Raw genomic sequence first — 23,025 nt, 5'->3', positions numbered from 1 at the left:
CCGATGAAGCTTATAGATTCTGGGAAAGTTCAAACCTTCCTGGTTTAACAAGGCTGAGAGGCTACAGCCATACTAGTGGTGCTGTTCCCTAGGCACAGTGGGGCTTCGAACTAAATGCTAACATATGTTAGTTTAGGGAGTGTCAGACCAGGTGTTGGTTCCCACTTTCAAAAAGGGGGACCAGAGTGTTCTCCAATTATCGGGGTATCACACTGCTCAGCCTGCCCTGGGAAAGTTTGTTCCAGGGTGCCAGGAAGGAGACTACGACCGATTGTCGAACCTCAGAACCAGGCGGAGCATGAGATGGAGAGGTCGGTGCGGAAAATGATTATGTTGCAGTACCGCAGTTGACCACATAGATACATTGGCAGCAAGCCTGACTTCTGGTGATTTTATTTATTTTGGCTGAATACCTCCACACAGGACTATTTGGGCACGAGCGCTAGAGCCCCGATCCAATTCAAAAGTGAGAGAAATTTTAGAAACTGCACCCTGACCCGGCCCAAACCTGGCCAATCAGGTTAAGGCAGAGAATCAGATGTAGACTGTGGGTATAAGCCTGCCATTGACAGTGTATCTCATGCAGGATTCTCCTCCCCTACTGCTATCTGCTATCTATTTTGCAAGGGCCTGCATCCTGTGCGTAGCACTGCCCAAGACGATTGGGATTGGTTTAAAGAAATACAAACAAGTCAAGAGTGTTTTATTCCCCTCCTAACTGATTGATAGTGGGTGCTGCCAGACCTGTGTTCAGCCCTCACATAGTGCTGTGTGGAGATATGTGAAATGAGGCGCGTACACACGTTTTTTTGTGCAATGGTTTGTGCAGAGACATGTACTGATATAGATCCACACACACACACAAGTACATATTACGAATAGCATGCTCTCCATCACTGTTGTGGCTATATCCAGCTTCTTATCATCCAAGACAAAATGGCTGCTTTATCAAACCAAACCACAATGCAGCTCCATTACCCAGAGTAAATCTATCAGAAAAGGAACCACAAGAGAGTTAATAAAGAAGGCCAAGCGAGTGAATTAATTCATGCCACCTGTCTTGTTTATTTTTGTTTTAGTCTCACAAAGCCCTTCATAGCATAGCTGTGGTGCATTACAGTAGTTTCAATGCAAGTTACAAAACAAGCAAAGAGAGCTCAAACCTCAAATCTTTCTCAGGTTAAATTCCTTTTTTAAAGGTGCAAGATACAACATTAGGAGCATTTCGATTGCCTCTCAACGGCCCTCAAAATGTGACGCCTGAGTCAATGGCTCGTAGCTAACGATGCTAACAGCGATAACAGTACAAAGTACGGCAACAGTGCTGCAGAGCTAACGGTGTTTACCTGAGGGCGAACCGGAGGGTGGATGCTAAGCTTCCACGTCGACGCTGTTGGTTGGGACGGCGTTATCAGCTGTAACGGCCGTATGAGAGCAGTGCAGAGCAGTGCAGAGCAGCGGCCGTGAGCTAACCAGTGGGGCACGCTTACATGCACTAACATGCACTAAAAGGTATGCGTGGTACCGGCCTCCCTATGTCAACCAAGCAAGGAGAAGCTCTGATACCAACACACACAGAGGGAGAGAGACTTCATTCTCTGTTCAGGTAGACATTCCTCCTGTATATCGTAGATGACTGTTGTTTGATGATATGTTAATGCTCTGAATGTTATATCATGCTCCTTTAAACACAAAGTGATTTTTTTCCTGCTCAGAAAATCCATCACATGCCAAAAGTGTCACCATGCAAGACACTTTTGCTTTTGTATTTTGAGTGATTTTAAACATTTAATAATAACTTAGCAACAATTAAAGTTTCTTCACATGTGTTTTGACATTGACAAACAAACAATTTTAGTTTTATTGAATGTGTAAAAATTGATGAAACTTAACGTTTTGGGAGAAACCCAACCTAAATCTATCTTCCTCAGTCCACTGCTCCCTGCTCCTGTCCATTTAGCTGTAATGTTCAATAGAAAATGCCCCCGAGTCACTGGACCGCATGATGGTCTCGCTATGTCTGAGTGACAGCTGGGAGCGGTAAAACCCATTGCTTTGGGAATCCAGCGGGCTGTCCGACACCTACAGTATATGAGAGAGAGGGAGACATGTTGCTCTTTAGTATATATTCACACATATTGTCATCTGTCAAATCCTCCAGTTTTGGGGATTTTCATATCTTGGCTGTTTGCATACCCGTGTTGTAGTACTCGAGATCGGCCTTGGTCTCGACACCACTTTGGCTATGTTAAGAATGCAGGCAAATCCGACATGTTTCTCCAAAAAGAAGACAGACTGTTCACATTGTTATTTGCAAGTGATCCAATCAGATTAACGTGTCCACACATCAAAAACCTATATGAATATAACTATGTAGCTGCACTGGTGACAAGGCTTTCCAATGAGGAAGCACTCACCATCTAAACAATGCATTGTCAAATTGCTGAAGTACATTGTAAATTGCGAGAGAAAGCAACAGACAGACAAAGCGGAGTGAAAGTGAAAGTGCCAGCAGACATTTTATTCCAGCGTCTGTCCATGGACTGTTTTGTTGCTTGTAGTAACATGGATTCTGCTCAGCACTTCCACACTTTGAAATCGCCGGAGTTGGACGCATCTTTAGAAATCCTATTGGAATCGCATTTCAAACGAACTCCAAACATCACATTTTATGTGGGTTTTTTTAGGTTCAGACTTTCTAAAATCAATCTGGATACAACCTAGATATGCCAAAAAAGGGATTGGAGCTGGCCATCTGAACAAGGTTGTTTTAAAGGCCTCGTCTCGGTCTCAGACAATGAGGACTGAGGATTTTATTTTCAAGACCAACCATCAAGTCAACCATAACTGCAGGGATATCACTAAATTGCCTCTGTGTGTGCCTGTCTGACTTATTTGTTAACATCATTAGGCCTACTGTGATTGGATGTAATAACCACCCTTCACACTCTCTCCAAGGTAAAGGCTTTGTTAGGTCTTGTTTGCTCACTTGACGAATGTATTAAAACTGAATATGAATAAATGTGATTTTCTTTTACTTGCTTGTGTGTGCCGTCTTTTTCACACAAGGTGAAAAAATATGCTGCCATCTCTTCCATTTTCGCAGGTGTGGTGGTCCCTCCCTTCATTCACTATTGAGGGTGAGAAGTGTCCAGCCTTCCACGCTCAACTTTTTAACTATACATCAGTGTAAGGGCACTTATGTTCTATTTACCCAAAAGGGTTTAGGTGGTCTTAACTTAATACTGGCTACATACATTCAATTTTAAATTTTACCACCCTTCACCTTATTCAGAAACTTATACCTATGCTGCTTATTCAGTAAATAAACTGGTGCCATATTGGATGTTATAAGTGCATTAATCACATAAATGATTGAATGTCACATTTAGTGAACATGAAGTGTTGCTTTTATTAACAAAGCTGCAGAGAATTATCACCCGACTCTGCTTCCCCTCTCAGCTCTATCAGGAGCCTTTTAGCCTCTTTTGGCTCAGTTTTGTTTTTCTGACCGGCAACTCTGCTCTCATCAAACCGCCCAGCAGGCAGGGGTTTACTGTGAAAAAGCTCTAAAAGCCTTCTGTACACTTCCTGCTCAGCACCAAACAGTAGACGGATACAGTTGGAGACTAGCTGGTGCTCATAGTGGAGCCCAAAGTGAATATTGGACTTACGGAACAACTTTAAAGGATGCTTATGCTACTGTTGAGTTTTCAGCAAAATCAATTAATGCAGCTTTAAATATGCTTCACATATTTGTGATAACCAACACTAATAAGCATGAGCGGGTATTTTACCTCTTCAAATTTCTTGGCCTTGTACTGCTCCGCTCCTTTCAGGAAGTTCAGCAGTATGATGTCACACAACACGGTGCCCTAAATGATTATAATAATATTAATATTAATAATAATCACCTTAGTTCATAAAGCATGCAACAAAGCAAGAGTAGAGATGAAAATGTAAAGATTCAACCCAACAGTAGCCCCAAATTTCCGATGTTTATGCAGCAAAGGTCAACTTGTCATGAGATAATGATCAAAAACAGAGGTAAAAGGAGAATGTTTGGCTCCATATCAGTTCTGAGAAAAAACACAAAATTATGAAATTAAAGAGTATTTTTCACACTGGTTGTGTCAAGTATAAGTAAAACTCACCACTCCCACTGACGTGAAGGCTGCCACCATGTTGATGAGTGTAGGGATCATGTTGAACTTCCCTGCCTGCAGAGTGATTTTAGTTTATCTCAGCAGGCTTCAGTCCCTTGGGTAGGACTAGCACGTTATCCATGTAGTAGTACAATAAATAACTTCTGTTCATCTCCCAACTCCCCTAAGTTTACCTTATGAGTAATGTAATGGCCAATGTCGAGACTCTTCAATTAAAAGAATGGTGTGCCCTGTTCATAGCTGGAAATACTTCAACATTGACATTAGACCAGTTTTTTGTTTTCAAATGAAGCACTTTCACTTTCTGCTGCCTCAAGATAACAATACGCAAACAGTGTGCCTGACCACACCTCATTTTGATACCAACACGCCCATGAACGCACAGATGGACACAAGCACTACTTACACAATGTGGGCGTGAAAATGACAACTTCGTCAGTCTAAACCTATGACAGCACTGTGTGCCGCTTTGCCCCAGGTGTAAGATAAGGCCCAATATCTATATCCAACATATTCTCACACCAATGCTTCAAATATCGCAGCTTGGTCAGCGCTTCAAAGCTTCAAAGCTTCAAAACATGATACTCTACGTACCCCTCTAGCGTCAGCTTCGCATGCGTCAATATATGCTTGTTAAGCGCATAATGTCTTTTCAAAATAAACTACCAATCCTCACATCACGTTTAGGCAAAAAAAACATTTAGAAAGGTTTAGGAAAACAGCACGGTTGACATTTACTTAACTAATGACTCACATCACTACCAAGTGACTCACGTGACTAGCGAGTGACGAACAAATCATTGATACACGTTAATATATACTCACATTTCCATTGACCAGAACATCAAACCTAATAGCAAAGGCTTTGACCAGAGTGCGGTAGTCCGTCCCATTCTCCATCTTATAATATTTGGCAAACCTGTCCAGACAGACAAATCACACCAGTCTTATATTAAGATAAATCATATTTAAGCTTACGGATCAGTGTGCATCTGAGACCCATTCCTTTGGTGTCATAGATATATAGTAAATGATTGTGTACATGTCACATTTGAAAGCATAGTAGCACTTTTCAAAAGGTCAAGAGAGCAAATAACCACAAAGGTAAAAGCTCTAACAGCCTGATACAAAATAGAAACAAAAAATGAACAGAATCCATAAATGAAGGTGTTGGATTTGAGGGTGATAGTAGCCTCTGTAACTAAATGGTTCAGTAGTTTCCCACCGCAGTCAAAGACACTAGCTAAAGCTAGACGATCTTGCTGATGTTGGATTACAGATGCAAAGGTCTGATGTCCTTTTATAAAGCTCAGATCTGGACTGGCCCAAATGATCAATCTCTGATATATTGTGTATGATTTAGTCTGATTGATTACTTGATTAATGTGAGTAAGTAAAAACTATGGCTCGGATATTTGAGTCGTGGGATGAATGTCCACAATAAATGTCATTCTTGCTCATATGGCCACATGTTGATGATATCTTGTCTATAAAGTTATTTTAGCACTAGAGGAAAGCTCAAGACTGTCCGACATGGCCAGGGTTCCTTAAACGCAGAGTAATCTGCCTTTAGGTATTTCTGCCTTTAGGTATTTTTCTTGTGCAAAAGTGAAAGTTTTGGTCTAATGTTGATGCCAGAAGAAAGGTTATGCTATCACAAAAATAATTAGAAATCATCACCTGCAGATCACAAATACCTGCAACGCATTTCCTGCTATCTGTCTAATCGTTGTTGAGTTTTCTCGTCGAGTTCTCTGAATGGAACCTGTCATTAAAAAAGCACTCCAATTTGGCTTTTTAATATTGCCACATGTACAGAGACACGTTCACACACATTCACAAACCGTAGGCACAGCTTATGGGAGCAATTTGGGGTTAAGTGTCTTTCCCAAGGACACATCGACATGGATCGATCCTCTGATTGAAGGACGACCTGCTCTAAAACTGGGCTGTGCATATCCGTGCCAGTTTGTAGGATGCTTTCTATTGCTCCTCTGTAAAAGAGGTGCAGTCCGAGTGTTTACTTTTTCATCATCTTATTAAGGATCCAGCACCCAGTCTTCAAGGACTGAATGAAATGATTGAATAGATTTTTTATTTTTCTTGTCAGCACTTTTGATTTATTGATTGCTGTTGGGATGTAAAGAGAGTTTGAAGAAATATAACAAAAAAGGTTGCTAATATACAATACCTACCTGAAATTGTAGCCCGGTGAGACAGCGTTCTTCTGTGACATGGCATCCAGTCGGGTGAATGAGTACGAGGGGTTGCACTGGTCATCTGACTTGTCCAGATCACATATCCAGCCGATCTTTATTCCAATCACTCCCCCCTGAGAGAATTTTCAAAATACGAGAGGCACATGGATCAGTGTGTTTGTGCTTAACCCTGTCTCCTAGGAATTTCATTTACATACAACTAATTTGAACTGACTGGTATATTTGGAAGAAATGTTGCTCTGTCTGTGTGTCAGTCACAAGTTACATTTTTTGTGTCTCATATGCAGGAAAAAGACATTTTGAATGCACAGAAAACCATGGTTTACACCTTGCTTCATGCAAGACTTAAAAAGGCAGGTTGCACACAATGACTATAGAGAAGGTTTTGAATATGATACTTGACTTCCGTTGGAGTTGAAGTCGGGGTCAGTTGATAGTTGGCAGATCCAATCGTACAGTGTGTGACAGGGGTAGAAGTAACGAATTATAATAACTCTTGTTACTGTTCCAACGTTTTTTCTGAGTGTACTTTTACTTTTTTTGTATTTAAAAAAAACTTTTACTTTTACTTTATTCATTTTTATTCATTTAGTTTTACTCATTCTGGGTTTTGTGGAAGTGTGGGTGTGTTTATTTGTGCTTTAGAACATAACCGCCATTAAAAAATCTGAAACAATAACGTTTTCTCCGATTCATTGTTTTGTTCTCACTAATGGCACGTCAACTGCCAGAACACCTGGGCCCCGTTCCTCGTACGTGGTTCAACTAAGTCCATCAAATGTGCTATTAGCAGCTTAAATTAACCCGATGATTGACATCAGGCTATCTCGGTTTCTCAAAGGCTGATCCGCGCTCAAACAATCTCGTTAATTCGAACCAGACGTCAGTAACCAGGATAATTACGTGTGTCCGTCCTACTTCAAAAGGGGGAAGTGTCAATCACCGAAACCATGATTTTCTAACAGTACGATGGCAAATAAACTCAAAGAAAGAGACTCTTTTTACTCCGCTGACGAGCAGGAGATGATCATGAACTCATATGAGGAATTCAAGACCATAATCATGACAAAATCCAACACCGCCCCTGCTGTGAGGGCTAGACGAGAAGCATGGCAAAATATCGCAGACAAGTTAAATGCGTAACTGTTGGGAAAATGTATAGGCTAATTGTAAGTGCCTCATCACCCCAATCAATCAGATTAAATGTGCTGCTGGCAGTAGGCTTAATGGAACGCATCATCCAATGAGATCTATAGCGAAAATAATGATCTCACCTCTTTCAGAATAAGTAGATAAAAATAAGCCCAAAGAGTATCTAATTGATATGCATTAATAGATACTTATGAGGATGTACTGTATGCGCTTATGTATCATGTACTATATATGTGTATGTACATGTATGTGTAGATTACCATATAGAACTAGGAGTTTGAATATGTGTGCGAATCTGTGTATGTGCGGATCAGTGTGTATGTATTATTCATAATAAGCAGTGAAAATAAATTGTGTGATTCTCTCTATTCTTATCATGAGTCCACCTTCATCATGATCTACCAGTGGCGGGCCGTCAGGGCCTGCAAAGCCTTCTCTGCTGGCCTAAACAGAATCACAAAGTTATAGCTATTTTATAATTTAATAATTTTTCTTAAATACACTACATGTATCATAATTTATAAAAATATTTTTCCCATTATCTTATCTTCTCATTGCACAGCTACTGTGCTCCTCAGTTGCTCTGCTTCCAGTGCAGCTTGTTTTAAGTAGAGCTTTTATCCAATCAGATTTCACCTCTGTGTCTCTAGGTAAGAAGAGAGGCCCCAGCCTGCAGACTCACAAGTGCTTCCATGTGCAGTTTAAGTTGAATGGGGACAATATTGTTGATTGACATAGTCTTCAACCAATCAGATCTTTAGTTTGAGATTCATGGACGCACCAGAGCGGTTTGCAGGCGTACAGTTACGTCAGCATTACTGCAGCTCAGAGTCCAGATGCCTCTCTGCCTCAAGGTGCAGAGTGTGCTGTGATTGGTCAGTGGGCGGGCACCTGACTATGTGCCCACGAAACATAATGCTTGCTAGCAGCAGAGCTTTGGTTGTAGCAGACAGAGTTCAAGTGGAAATATTTGAAAGACATTTTACCTAGCTTTGTTTTTTTAATATGAAATGGTGGAAGGAGGAGAAACGGATTTAGTGGCGGAGTTACTGGGAACGCTTTTCTCAAGAAGGACATTTCTGAACAAACTGGACAGTAAGAAACGACCCCACAGCTAGCAGCCCTGACCAGCCAGGAAAAGGATTTGTATGCAGAAGCATTGCACATGTTATGGCTGGGAATGTGTTTCATTTTAACTGAGCGTCAGTACTTTTGGAGAGACTCGAGTGGATCTACAACTCAAGTCCGTCATGCTCGTATTCATGTATCTGCACTCTGCATTTCGTGTTTTGTATGCTAGGTGTTGAACTTCATGTAACATTTTATTTCATTTGTCAAATGTTGCAGTGTTATGTGAATATGCGGCTTATACACGAAACAAATAATAACCCGTAGCTGTGACGTCATAATGAGGTTATATATAGCACTGAAGGCCCAGGTATAAAATCCACGGCCCACCACTGTCTTCTACAATAATGAAATGCTATGGTGTACTAATAACACTGTCATATAATTATGAGTGCTTTTAAGCCCCATGTAGTTGCAACCCAGCCATCAAGAGGACACGGGAGCAAGTAAACACTAAGCACAAAAACATTATTCAGAATGGTGAGTCAATACAATATGTGCCATGGTGATGTAATGAACACATCCATAAGTTTCTTAAGCGCCAAATAAACTTTATGAACAGCACGGCATGCAGCGGCTTTCCCGATGTTCTCCGCATCGCCGACACTGTACAAAAATGTACCACTCGCAAAAGAACACGAGGCTGCATCCAGTCTGTGAGACAGTCAATGCTCGGCTGCAGCGTGTGGTGTTCAATGTACGGCTCGAGAAGGTCTTTAAATAAATGATTCCTTGTCGGCAGAATCGATAGCGCTCGTACAGGAAGTCATCATGATGTGATAACGGATCTTGGCGATCTCGAAGAACTCTCTCCCTATAAAACGCTAATCTAACTAATATCCTCCTTCATCAATGGGATCTCTGAGGAAGGGAGCTGACATGTTTTTTCCAGGGGAGTGGCAGCTTATCCAGCTAACTTAAGTTAGCCTGCGCTGGAGCAGGTTCAAGTTTATGGATGTGTTGCTATGGTGATTTTGCCAAACTTGCTTCGAGGAACCGAAAAGCCTGATTTATGTAATCTTATCCTGAAAATTATCCGGCTAACTCAGTTAGCCACATACGAGGAACAGGGCCCAGGGGTTACTGACCAGTGGCTCACTGTGTTGTCTGGTTTATTAACTTACTCGTTTACAACTTGAAAAGTGTCTTTAGACTTGAGTTACGAGAGACCAAACTTGACTTCACACGCAAAGTCTCAGATTTGACTCTTTAATGTCCCAAAAATCACAGAACAATAACAATAACAAAAAACACTGTTGACACAACTTTGAAGAGGAAATGCTGTGTCATTGCAGTGACCAAAAAACCATCTGCCTTGACTTCTCTTTCAAAGACATGACTCGGACTCCTGACTCTACCTTGTCGGCCAGTTTGGTGAAGTTCTGCTGTGCGTAGCGGACCACGTCTCCCACTCTGAAGATGGGGCAGTAGGTGTTGTTGACCATGTTAAAGTTACATTTTTGTATGTAATCATTAGTGATGGTAGTCAGGAAGTTCCCTCTGCACACATACAGACATATCATCAAATCAACATGTCAGACTTCAGTGCCGTCATCATTACCATCATCATATTTAAAATCATAGTTGTCATACTTAGTGTAGTTGAAGGTTGGAAAGCGGATGCTGTTCTTAATGAAAATGGTGAAATTCTCCACCTCCATCATTGGCGGACTGAAAGAGAGGGGAAGGGAGGAGCGTAGAAGAAGAGAAAAGACAGATAGACGTGCAAACAGCATTGTGTTTGAATATGTTATCTTCACCAGACTCACAAAGCCGGCAAACAATCTCTTTGATTATCATCGTGCTAAGACTCGGTTTCTACCAATGGACACATTTCTGTCCAACTCCACTGTACTGAGCCATCTGAACAATGGCTCTCTATCACATGCACGGTTTCGTCTTACGGCGTGATGGTGTCGATCTCGGCAGGACACCATCCTTTTATCTGACACATCTTGATGGTGGCGTTGACCGGAACACATTTCCCTGTCAGAATTCCTGAACAGAAAAAGAAAAGCTTTCATGCTAACTGCAAAACCAAAAAAAAGAATAAAAAACAGTTCTAACGTAGGAATTCAACACATATGCATATGTGTAATAATAATGATAATAATAATGATACATTTTTGCCGTTAATTATGTTCCAAAGTTTTATCAAATATGATGAGAGAAGAAAAATAAATAGAAATAAGTACCATTACTTCCCGGCTTGTTCAGCTTTATGCAGGTACTGTCCTGCGTACAAATAAACTTCTTCTCACTCTGGATATACAAAAACACACACACACACACACCCCCACACACACACATACAGACATTAGAGCTGAATCAATAATTATTTTGCACTAACAATGGATGATATGACGTGTGTAATGTGTGAGCCATCACTCGTAGCTGCCGTTCCCATTCGATTTTAGCGTCTTTAAGCTCATGGCTTTGGTTTTATGGCCACAACTTGAATGGTTTGGTTCAATGTCAGAGTCCTCATTAGCGTCATTTCCAGCAGCAAGCAGCTGTCTTCAGCGAGCTCTACTAAACCGACTCTCTTCACTACCTGCCCAACACAGGTAGAGACTAGCTGGTGAACATAGTGGAGCATTTAGCTGCTGAGTAGACAGAACTACATCCAGAAAACATCTCACATTAAATGCCAATGTTGCTCAGCAAGAGAGGAGAGGTCCTTATATGATATTGTGGGATCTCAGTACAGTATTGCTCTCTCATGTGCCTTAATGTGCTTCTAACAGACTACTAGAGATGGGTCTGTTGGGACTGGGTGAGCAGTACACTGCAAATACACGCCAAACTACAATTCACTGGTGAAGGAAGGAGCTTTCTTGGTGACACCAAGGTCCTGATGTTGTCTACAGTACCATCCTTTTCCAGTCATCCAGTTTAGCTCTGAATGGTTCTTTTTTGTTGACTTTAGATTATGGTACTGGTGATATCATATCCAGTAACATAGTAGTTTACTATCGGTGAGTAATGTGTCCATATTACATGTTTTTGAAATAAATATGATATGAATTATTACAAGTGAATAATGTATTTGTGATTAAATCAGTATGTTAACAGTAATGGCAGTGGTAGCACCATTAGCAACAGTGATTTCAGTTAAACAGAACGCAATGCAAAATTAAGAGGTGGCATGAATGTGTATGTCCATCGAAACATGCAAAACTAAGATGAGAATTAGCTTCCTTATTTATTCCGGAATGCGCCTTAATAATGCTGATGTACACTAGTTGTAATGGTGGTAGAGGTATTAATAATTGTGCAATACTAATAATGGTATTAGTATTGCAGTAACAGTAGTGACAGTAACTGACCTCAGGACAGTATCCTTGGACTTGGTTCTCTGTAGTTATCATTTTGGTGATGATGCAGAAGACTGACGCTCCCTGTGAAAAACAATTATATAGCACATAACCATGAATGTATACTACTGTCAATCACCTGTCCATCCATCCATCAATCCATCCCCCTTCATCCATCAGTCCACCCATCCACCGATTACCGATCCGCCCCATCATTCCATCCCCATCCGTCCGTCTATCCATCCCCCCATCCCCCATCAATCATCCATCCATCCATCCATCCCCCACCCGTCCATCCATCCATCCATCTGTCCATTCATCCCCCATCCATCCATCCATCCATCCACCCACCCATCCATCCATTACCGATCCGTCCATCATTCCATCCCCCATCCGTCCATCCATCCTCGCATCCGTACATCCATCAATCTGTCCGTCCATCCATCCATCCATCCATCCATCCATACCTGTGTAGGAGTGACGTAGTCTGCAACATCCATGACCTTGTCATTGTAGATTCCAAAACCTTTGACCTTGGTCATCACTGAGGATTCAATAGCAGTGTCTCTCACCTGGTAGGCCTTCTCGTTGACAAACACCCACCTGAAGCACGCACACACACACATTGTTTTCCTCATCAGAGTGTACACAGGACCTGTGCGGACACCCACATTCTGTAGATCAGGGGTCTTCAACGTTTTTCAGGCCAAGGACTCCCAGACTGATAGAGAGATGGAGCAGGAACCCCAACTATATATATTGTATAACATTGTGTTTTATATTAAACTGGGCCTAGTACCATGTATAAACATAGCTCTTTATTGTGCATTCAATACTAAGCTATTCAAATAATACACAGGTTGATATATTCATGTTTTTATTTTAAACATGTGAAGGTACAGTGAGTAGGGGGGCCGTGCTACTGCCATTTAGAAACATACCTTGTCAACTGATACCAATGCCAATATCAACATTGTCTGTCAATTATATGATAATCATGCATTCAAACTATTCAAATTGACGTTTTTATTTTAAACATAAATGTGGAAACGAAAAATGAGTGATGGCCTATTAGTGCCACTGCCATGCATAAACATACGTACCTGTTATCCTGCATACAATACTGAACTATTAAAATATATTTTTTCTTTTTTGAAATACAAAAAAAATATGAAAAATGGTCTAATCAACCAAACATTTCACGTCCCCCAAGCAGTACCTCCCTGTTGAAGACCTCTGCTGTAGTGGACTTGTTACTTGTCCACTACCTAGGAGGGTTACGCTACAAGGAGTACGCTACAAGAGATAGTAATCTATTGCGCATGTGTGGAACGCGTCCTCAGAGCAAACAATATAATCAGAACTACGGTGTGTAAATGTTGTATGAATGTTAGATAGTCCTGATGGGCAGGTGGCACCTTGCCTGGTAGCCCCTCTCATCAGTGTGTGAATGAATGAGGACATGTAGTGTTAAAGAGCTTTGAGTGGTCAGAAGACTAGATTAGCGCTATACAAGTACAGTCCATTCACCATTTCAGTACCAAGTCGCCCTTTCCAACATCAGGAAGTTGTTAAAAAGCTTTCACAACTACATGCTAAACATGTTAGAGGAGATGCATGGCAAGACGACGTGCGGTCATACTAAATCTCCTGGGCAACGGCTATTTTACACTCCACCAGAACAACGGCCATTGCTACGCTTTAGAAGCATTTGTCCCTAAAGTTAATGTGTCAGCATGCAGACACACATCCAGACAGTACTGTCAAAGGGCGGATAAATCCGTGACACACTACAGTATGTGGCAGCTTTGAGACCTCAGCTATGCCATGTGATTCTCAACAACTGGTAAGTGAGATGATATGAGATATGCTAATTGCTAATAGTTAACTCGGTGCTGTATAGGAGTTACTACTGGAAGAAGATCTCAAAGTGGACAAGCCCTGACAGTTGCATGCCAAGTTTAGACTGCGGTTAAAAATGTCACGTTGTTTTTTACAGACTGCCCACTCACAGAACCTAAAGGGAAACTAGTCACTTAGTTTGTTAACACAAGGCTTTCAAAGATACAATTATTGTCAAAAATTGCAATGTAAAACTGGGAGCACATTGAGAGCAGATTTGTCTGTGGCAGGCTTTATACACCTTTACATATATCTATAGAACAGGTGCATTTTAATGTATATATGCCAACCTGAACTTGATTTTAGTTAAATGAATCCTAATTTGATCATTTTAATGATAAACTAGAAATTGCAATACAATCAAACCTAAAAAACCCTACCTTCAGTTACATTTACGCTACACAAACACAAATGATATATGCGTGATCCAACCAGGCCACATTAAATTGTGCATAAACCTAAAATACACCAGAATGAAGGGAAATACTCACCCGATGAAGTAAGTGATGATGAGGAGTTGGACGACACGGTTGATGATGCCGATGGTCCAGCTCTTCACTACCACTGACTTTGTGGTTTCATAGGTGAAGAAGTCTTTTATACAAGACCACATCTTAGCTGTATGTGTGTGAGTAAAAACAAAGAAAGCTTGTGTTTGTGTATTTTCTGTATGCGGTAGGAATATAAAGCAATTTACAGAAATATGAAAAAAATTACACTGCGTATGGGTTATGGATATAAAGGCTGAAACTGAACTCCAAATGAAGCAGCTGTTTGTGTGTGTGCTACAGCAAATACAGATCTCGGTCCCCAATTGTGGCTGAAGTCTTCATTCTTATTTTGTGTTGGGAAAAAAAAGAAATGGATGTTTTAAGTCCAACGCTGAGAGCTGTATCCAGATATCCAAAAGCTGTATCTCTTCTTCTTCAACCGGTCTTCAGGTAATGCTCTCTTCATGTGACTTCATGTATGATGTTGACTAACTGGTCAACAAGTAAACGGCTTTCTCTCTCTCTTTTCTCTGTCTCTCTCTTCACCCACTCTGCCCGTCTCTTTCTGCCTCCTCTCTCTCTCTTGTTTATCTCTGACTATCTGCCCCCCCACCCGATTAGCTAAACCACTCCTCAAAGTCCCCCTCCCTCCTTCTCCTCAGCGCACCGTGGATGTTCATGGTCTGAGTTTCTAGATTAAAGGAAGGACATAAGCTGTGTGATCAGTCTCAAATCTGCTTTCAGAGGTATGAAAAGGAGATTTATTTGTGATATGGTTAGGCTGGCAACGAGAGGTCTTCGAAAGTTATTTTTCAAATAAAGAGAAGACCCAATCCAAAAGGGACCCAAGGACACAGATCCCCTACCCTGACCCTAATGGACCTAATATCATTATCATATGAAATATTTATATGATTCAGACTGCATTTTATTCCTCATGTTAAAGGTTGAGCACAGTCATCTTGTATAAAAGGCTGCTATCAGCCTCATCCATCAGTCTCTACATCTGACTACACACCACAAACCATATCCAGGAGATAACATTACACACTAACTCAATCACAGCTGTCTTCAGTCTATTGCCACCTTGACTCTCTAAATACCTCCATTAAACAGTCACTTATGATAAGTCGATAATGGACCACCATTGGATGAGAACCAGGAAGTGGTAAAATATCAGTTTAAGTTGGTTGCAAACTGCAACCTGTCTGCTAGATGCCACCAAATCCTAAACACTGCACTTTTAAGAGATTTTAAGGTTTTGTTCTCTGATATAAAAGACATCAGTAAATGCCTCTCTGGTGTATTTAGTAGCTTATACGTGTCTTAAAAGGGCGGTTGCTGAGTCTAAATGAGGCGACTAAACTTCCTCACTAGAACACTAGTCATCCTTTAGCTTGTTTGTCACAGAGGTTTGCATGTCAAGAGAGAAAGCTCATTATTAAATCATACTGCGGTTTATAAAAAAAATGAGAGTAAAACCATGACACATGACTGTTTCTAAAACCATAAGTCTCTCATAAGCATTCTCTATATATCAGTGTAAAGACAAAGAGAAAATGGCATTTCTCTTCACACACCCACACACACCTTAGATTAGATTATACAGTAAGTGATCTATCTGGATGGAAGGATAAGGGAGACAGGAAAATACTCAGGAAGTCGGCTGCAACTGGTCAAAAAGATTTGTATTGATTTTGATATTTATGACCAGAGAGAGAGAGAGAGAGAGAGAGAGAGAGAGAGAGAGAGAGAGGTTGCTCTTGTCCTCTGCCTTCCTGTCACCCATCATCATCCTCATCATCATTGGGTTAACTTCCATCATCGTCCTCATCATCATTGGGTTAACTTCCATCATCATCCTCATCATCATTGGGTTAACTTCCATCATCATCCTCATCATCATTGGGTTAACTTCCATCATCATCCTCATCATTTTCATTGTAAGGATTACATCCATTGAGGCATTAGCCACAAAGATCACACCAGTGCACTTTTATGTGGACCCTGCGACCACTTTGTGGAAGCTAATGAGAAACCAAATAAAGACTAAAGAAGAGTAAATGTCTTCCTGCCACTGACAGAAGGGTTGAAGTGGTGAAGATGTTCGTCCAGCTGTCTCCATGGATAAAAAAATAGATAATTATTTTTATAATGAAACACAACTGTTATCATTGTTCTTATTAAATTAAACTGCCGTTGTTTAAAAAAAAAAAAAGCTGCTCTTGTCACAAGACACTGTCAAAAGCTGGTGAAGTTCTGCAGCGATGAAATGTATTTTACATGCTTGTCACCTCAGGTCCTGGACTGAAAACACACACACAACCGGACTGGATTGGGACTTGATTTCATTTCCTGTCTAGCTTTTGATTCACTCATTTCTGTGACTCAACACAATCTCTTGTTGTGGGTTTCTGTCTAAAGTAAAAAAAAGATTGCGTCATCCAAAATCGTAAAAGATTGTATTATTTGTATGTTAAATTATTATTGTGGATTAAAACAAATATATTTGTGCCTTAAATTATAAATCAGTAGTTATGGATTATTTTAAAAACTACAAACCAATGGACCCATAAATAGTGTTTGTGCTCATTTATTACTGTATGCTCAAGGACGTCTTGTGGTTTTGGTGATTCACAGTTTGAAAGACATATTTTATTGATATATTTATATTTCTATACTGTCATTGACTGCGGACTCCTCTCTACTCTTAACCAGTTGGTAAAGGCTGCAAGTGAACAGCTGGTTCAGTATGGAATCTGCTCCTTTCTTGATTTGCACGGTAAGGCAAAGGTTAGCAGTGAGTTTGTGTGGTGGCACTAAATGTACAGTGTAGGTTATAGTTTGCAAAAACACGCCTCAATACCCAAGAAGTTCTTGTGTCTTGCTTCCCAGCTGCTGGGCAATAGTGAGGGGAAAGTCTGGGCTTATAAACCGGTCTCTGGACCCACTCTCAGTCCCAACTCGTCAAATACCGACGCTCAGTGCCCCTCGGCGTGATACCGAAGCACCGAGGCTTCCTTTAGTGTCTATGAGACGCTTCAGGCTTTGAACAACTCCAATGTAAACCAACACGCATCATTATTAAGCAGTCAGAGCAGCTGACGTAATGTTCAGAGAGATGTAGTCCATGCGGGGTGGGAGGAAGGTGGATGGGTCCAGAGATGGGCAGTATTTCTATTACTTGTATTTAAAATACGTATTTCAATTACTTTTGAGTATTTTGTAATTTGTATTTGATAGGGCCGATTAAAAATCTAACGTAATTTGTAACAAAATACTTTAGATTGGAGTAATTTTGTATTTAAAATACTCAAAATACTTTCTCCACGAATCAAAAAACAGTTCACGAGTTCAGTCTTCAGATCTTCAAGTTCAACGGATTGTCTGTCAAGTTAAACATTTTATCTGAGTGTGACAGATGTCAACTAACTTGATGTATACTTTATGTACATGGTGATGGTTATAATATCAAGCTAGTGATCGATGCTAACATGCTAATGACGCTAGCATGCTGTCTAGGCTAGTGCATAGCCAGTGTTTAGCAAGTTAGCTTATCAGTGGAGTAGCTAGCTGTAGGAAGAGGGAGATTGGGAGCTTGTATGTCATATGTGATGAATATTTTCTTGTTGATACAAAACAAAGTTTATGGGCTGTTAAGTCCCATTAATACAAATATATATATATACATAATCAATCAAGTCGTTGTCTTTCAATAGCTTTGCTTAGTTACACTGACATTCTGTGACTGTTCTTCCTTTTTGTGGGGTTCACCAGAGCTTTGTGTACATTATATAAACCTGAATGCTCTGCTATTCCAAATTGTGAGAAAACGGAAAATCCAGAAAAAAGTATTTCCTATATTTTAAATACAAAATACATGTATTTTGTTACATTTTCTGGCACCAGTATTTTGTATTTTGTATTTTGTTGTAATACATTTATTTGGGGGTATTTGATATTTTGTATCAAAATACATTTTGATGTATTTTTGCCCATCTCTGGATTGGTCAAACAAGCAGAGGACTCTCCTCCAGGACACAGTTGTTCGTGTCCCTTTTAAAACTAAAAGTAAACGTTAACATTTTATCATATCAGTCATTAGTCAGTCAAGTACTGTCAACCATTCTCTTTTCCTCAACTTATCTAATAGTTCTGTGGCCTAAACCTAACTCTCTGTGGAGACTGAAGTTTATTTTGAAAGGACTCTGAAAAATCTCTGCCATTCAGCAGGACCGGCAGTCTCTTCTGTTGGACTGCTGATGTAACCTAAAAGTTCATACACAAAAAATGGTGTTCATTTAATTAACTGCTGAAAACATATCAAAAAACGAACTTTCCTTTAATTGCCATCATTATCTGGACATTTGGGTGAACAACACGGCAGTCTGTTGAGCAGGTTCCTGTTTAAGGCTGGATTTTTGAGGGGTAATTTGGGTTCCTACAGATGTCAGTGTGATTTGAATGGCAGTGAATTTGAATTTTCTTGAATGTGGAAATGAAACCTTTATGGTTTCACTTCAGCTTTCTATAGCAAGAACAATATTTCCTTCTTATCTTCTATTGTGGAGCCTCCAAGCTGTCCTTACAGTATGCTGAATGTTAAACTGATACACAACAGGCATACATTCTATAATGCCTGTAGTAAGTCATTGGCATTGTTTACAGTGAGAATGTCCTAAAGAGAGGCAGCAGAGAGAACGGTCACTGCCTGACCATGAGGTGATTATCCTTGGCGATCTCAATTGCACTTTTTTACAATCCTAATTTTACAAAACTAATTTCTCATCCTACTCACCCCAACCTGAAAGATCCCTCCAAGTCAGGCATAATTGACTTAATATGATCACATATTCTGCCTGTGGGTTTTTTGACCTTGGTGTCAGTGACCATTGCCTCATTGTTTGCGTTAGAAATGTCAAACAGAGGAAAACTAATTCCTACATATACTGATCAGAAAAAACGTTTCGATGACCAGGACATTGGACCTGTACTCTCAAAATCCCTGATCCTGAAATTATTAATTTATTTTACGAATGTTTCTAACCTTGTTTCACATAAGCATATACCCTTTAATAAGTCAGGAACAAAATGGTTTAATGTAAGTAATCTAATGGGGAAGTTTCAAAGTGATATCTATTGTAAGGGGCTGAGGGGCAGGGTAGTTGCTGGAATCTACATTCCAACAAGAAGGCTCCACCCACTCCTTCAGGAGAGCATTGAGATCAGGTGTGGGAAGAGACACACCTGGAGCTGATCTCCTCATCAGGGAGATGAACAAGTAGGGAAGCTGATCAGGTAGACCATGCTGCGAGAGGAGTGTGGCGTCTCCCTAAGGTCTCCAGGGTGGAGAAAGTTGAGCATGGTATGTCGGCTAGCGGCCCGGCTGAAATAGTTTATATTTTCTATTTTGGTGATAGAACTCTGGAGGTTTTGTGTTTCTTGAAGTTTGTTTAATTAAATACCCTTAAAAACCTGTAGAATTGACTGACTCTGACTGTTCCACTGCCACTAATTTCTGTGTCCTCCGTACCATCCTGTTACACTGTCTTTAAAGTGTAACTTCATTGAAATCCTGCGCAGAGTATGTAACTCCTATTTTTAATCATAGTATCACCTCAGGCATCATTCCTTTTAGTTTAGAAGACTGCTTATAGTCTTACTCTTCGTAAAGGTGGTAGCAAATCTGAATTAAATAATTATTGTTTAATCTCAAAACTACCTTGGAGAAATACTTAATTCAGTTGGAATCCTTTTTATCCACTTATTTCATACTAACTTCATTTCTTCAGGCCGAAGCATAGAACTTTTTTGCTAGTACGTTAATAATTCAAAATATTGTCTCAGCTTTAACCTCCTGTCTCCGAGAGCCCCCTTAGCAGGGTGCATGTAGTACAAATCACTTCTGAGAATGAATTCAATTATATTTTATGTTCTATCAAAATCCTACGTAACAAATAAATTATGATAAAATGGACCATGTAAGCTATTTTACTCACTCAAATATATATATATATATAATATATATTTTTTATATATAATATATTTTATATATATAATATATTTTATATAAAATATTTTTATATTGTATTTTCAGACTGTTGGAATGTTTTTCTCTCACAAAAATTGTCACTACCGAAACATAGTAATACACTATAGTAAAAAAGTATTATTATTAACCTGTTAAGATTGTTTCCTTCCCTTCTCTGAAGAGTATTTTTACAAATATTTCTTGAACGTTTTCACAATTAAATTACTAAAAATGACGTTCAATTTATACAATTCATCAAAATCTCAATGCGATATTTCTTTGTAAAATGCATAATACTGATCGTATTGATTCCATAGTTGACGATTGATCAAATTGAACATACATTAAACCAATCAGTATCATAACATTTTAGTTGATAACTCAATATACTTTATTTGTAAACAAAACATCCAGTGTTTCGGTAGTGACTGCACTGTTTCGGTTGTGACCACAGTATTTTGTTTGCAAGGTTGTATCATATTTCCTCAACCTTATTGCTTAATCTTAACTCATAACATGCCTTAGGTTGGGACTATTACAAACAAATGTTTTGTGGTCAATAGAATAATTTTATTTTTGAAGACATTACAATTGTTCATACAGAACCATTTAAAGTACAACATTACTTATCAATGGAAAATTACCCAAGTGGGTTCAGTAAAAGAGAACAAGAAAACATTGACAAATAACTGATTATGTTGTACTATATGTTTAAGAGGGTTCAGTGTGACACCATCACAAATCATTCACAAATTTAGTTTTTCACATACTGCGGTGAACACTCTAGGGCTGATCTGGACATGCCTCTGTGTGACGTTTTCTGGTGGAGGGATTAAGGCAGTGGCGGGCCGTGCATTTTATCCCTGGGCCTTCTGTGCTGTCCTACTACAGTTGAATTACCTCCTAATAACGTCATTATGATGCATCAATCCAGCAAACCTGCAGCGGATCCACGCATTCCACCACACAAGAGCATGAACCATTCAAATACTATTCATAAAAACGACACGATAGACAAATGAACAGTAGTAACGTTACTATGTAAAAGAACTGACGCAGTTTGTGACTTACCGAAACTTAGAGTTTAATCCCATTACATTGTTTCAGTTCCAGTAAGAAGTCCTTCTCGATTCATGGATCCAGTGATGTCAGTCGATCCTCAGTTGTATTTCGCCGGTCTGCTGCGGCAGGTTCACAGCGGGGTCGGGAGCCCACCGGCCGGCGCAGACCGCACGCCGGGCCGCGGTTGTGGAGCGGTTTCCCTGTGAAAGTGTTCGTTGAGTTGTAGATCCACTCGAGTCTCTCCAAACGTTTTCAAATGCTATGGTGTCCTCAGGTTAGCGTAGCATAGCTCCAAACCCAGCCATAAAATGTGCAACGCTTCTCCGACGCTGTCGGCAAGAAACACCGTTCATACAAATCCTTTTCCTGGCTGAGTCAGGGCTGCCAGCTGTGGTGTTGACTGACCATTTCTTACGATGTCCAGCTTTTCCTGAAATGTCTTTCTTGAGAAAGACGTTGTCAGTAAATCAGTTTCTCCTCCATATTCAGCCATTGAGTGCTAAAAAAAACATAAATAAACTACACCAATCAAAACCCTAAAAATGTTATTTCTTTCAATTTGAACTCTTAATCCTCAAACTAAACTCTGCTGGCAAGTTAAGTTTCGTTTTCCAATAGTCACATGCTCGCCCACTGACCAATCACAGCGCACACTGCACCTCACGCCTGCAAAGTGAGCTGCAGTAATGCTGAAGTAGTTGTAGGCCAGCAGGCCAATCTGGCACGTCACATAATTTCAAACTAAAGATCTGATTGGTTGAAGACTATGCCAATCAACAATATCGTCCCCATTCACTTAAACTGCACATGGATGCACTGGTGAGTCTGCAGGCCTCGGGCCTCTCTTCTTACCTAGACACAGAGGTGAAATCTGATTGGATAAAAGCTCTACTTAAAACAAGCTGCACTGGAAGCAGAGCAACTGCGGAGCAAAGTAGCTGTGCAATGAGAAGATAAGATAATGGGAAAAATATTTTTATAAATTATGATGCATGTAGTGTATTTAAGAAAAAATATTAAATTATAAAATAACTTTAACTTTGTGATTCAGTTTAGGCCAGCAGAGAAGGCTTTGCAGGCCCTGACGGCCCACCACTGGATTAAGGTGACGACCTTGTCCACTGTGTACCAGATCTTGTCCTCTAGTCGCGGCCAATAAAAGCGGTTTCGCCCAATGTTGTGCATGACTTTGACCTCAAGGGCACCTGCAGACATAACTTGTAAAATAAAGGGACATTGGGCGAGATATAAGTATTGCTTGTATTGCAATCTTATAAGACTATGAAATGAAGTTTGATTCAAAGGGAATGGGAATATGAGAACGGAAGATGGCCAAGTGAGAATGAAAGAGAAATATCATGGAAAAAAGAAAAGATGTACAAATCACCTTCTTCTGTCTTCAATGATTCCAGGATATGGGTCATCATCATATGTGATGACACACTACCACTTTCCAACAAGGTCTTCTGTGAAGTCATCAACTGGACAGAGAGTCCCTTCACACCCAAAGCTTGAGGTGGAATGGCTTCCATCTTCTGGGGCTGTTGGTTCAGATGT

General features: G+C 40.1%; 1 protein-coding gene across 1 annotated transcript; it reads right to left on the bottom strand.

The window, feature by feature from the left end:
- Positions 1-1,956: 1,956 nt before the first annotated feature.
- p2rx3b (purinergic receptor P2X, ligand-gated ion channel, 3b) lies at positions 1,957-14,497 on the bottom strand (the record flags this gene model as incomplete). Its single annotated transcript, XM_079160401.1, has 12 exons — positions 1,957-2,082; positions 3,798-3,875; positions 4,155-4,220; positions 4,992-5,085; positions 6,362-6,498; positions 10,024-10,165; positions 10,259-10,336; positions 10,570-10,663; positions 10,861-10,927; positions 11,995-12,066; positions 12,450-12,585; positions 14,376-14,497. 12 exons carry the CDS (start codon positions 14,495-14,497, stop codon positions 1,957-1,959), a joined length of 1,212 nt encoding a protein of 403 aa, XP_079016527.1.
- Between the last annotated feature and the right edge of the window lie 8,528 nt (positions 14,498-23,025).

Source organism: Pholis gunnellus, assembly GCF_910591455.1.
Source record: "Pholis gunnellus genome assembly, chromosome: 5".
In the NCBI taxonomy this organism is placed as follows: domain Eukaryota; kingdom Metazoa; phylum Chordata; class Actinopteri; order Perciformes; family Pholidae; genus Pholis; species Pholis gunnellus.
The sequence above is the reverse complement of the archived record's forward strand: the minus strand, read 5'-3'. Positions and strand labels throughout refer to the sequence as shown.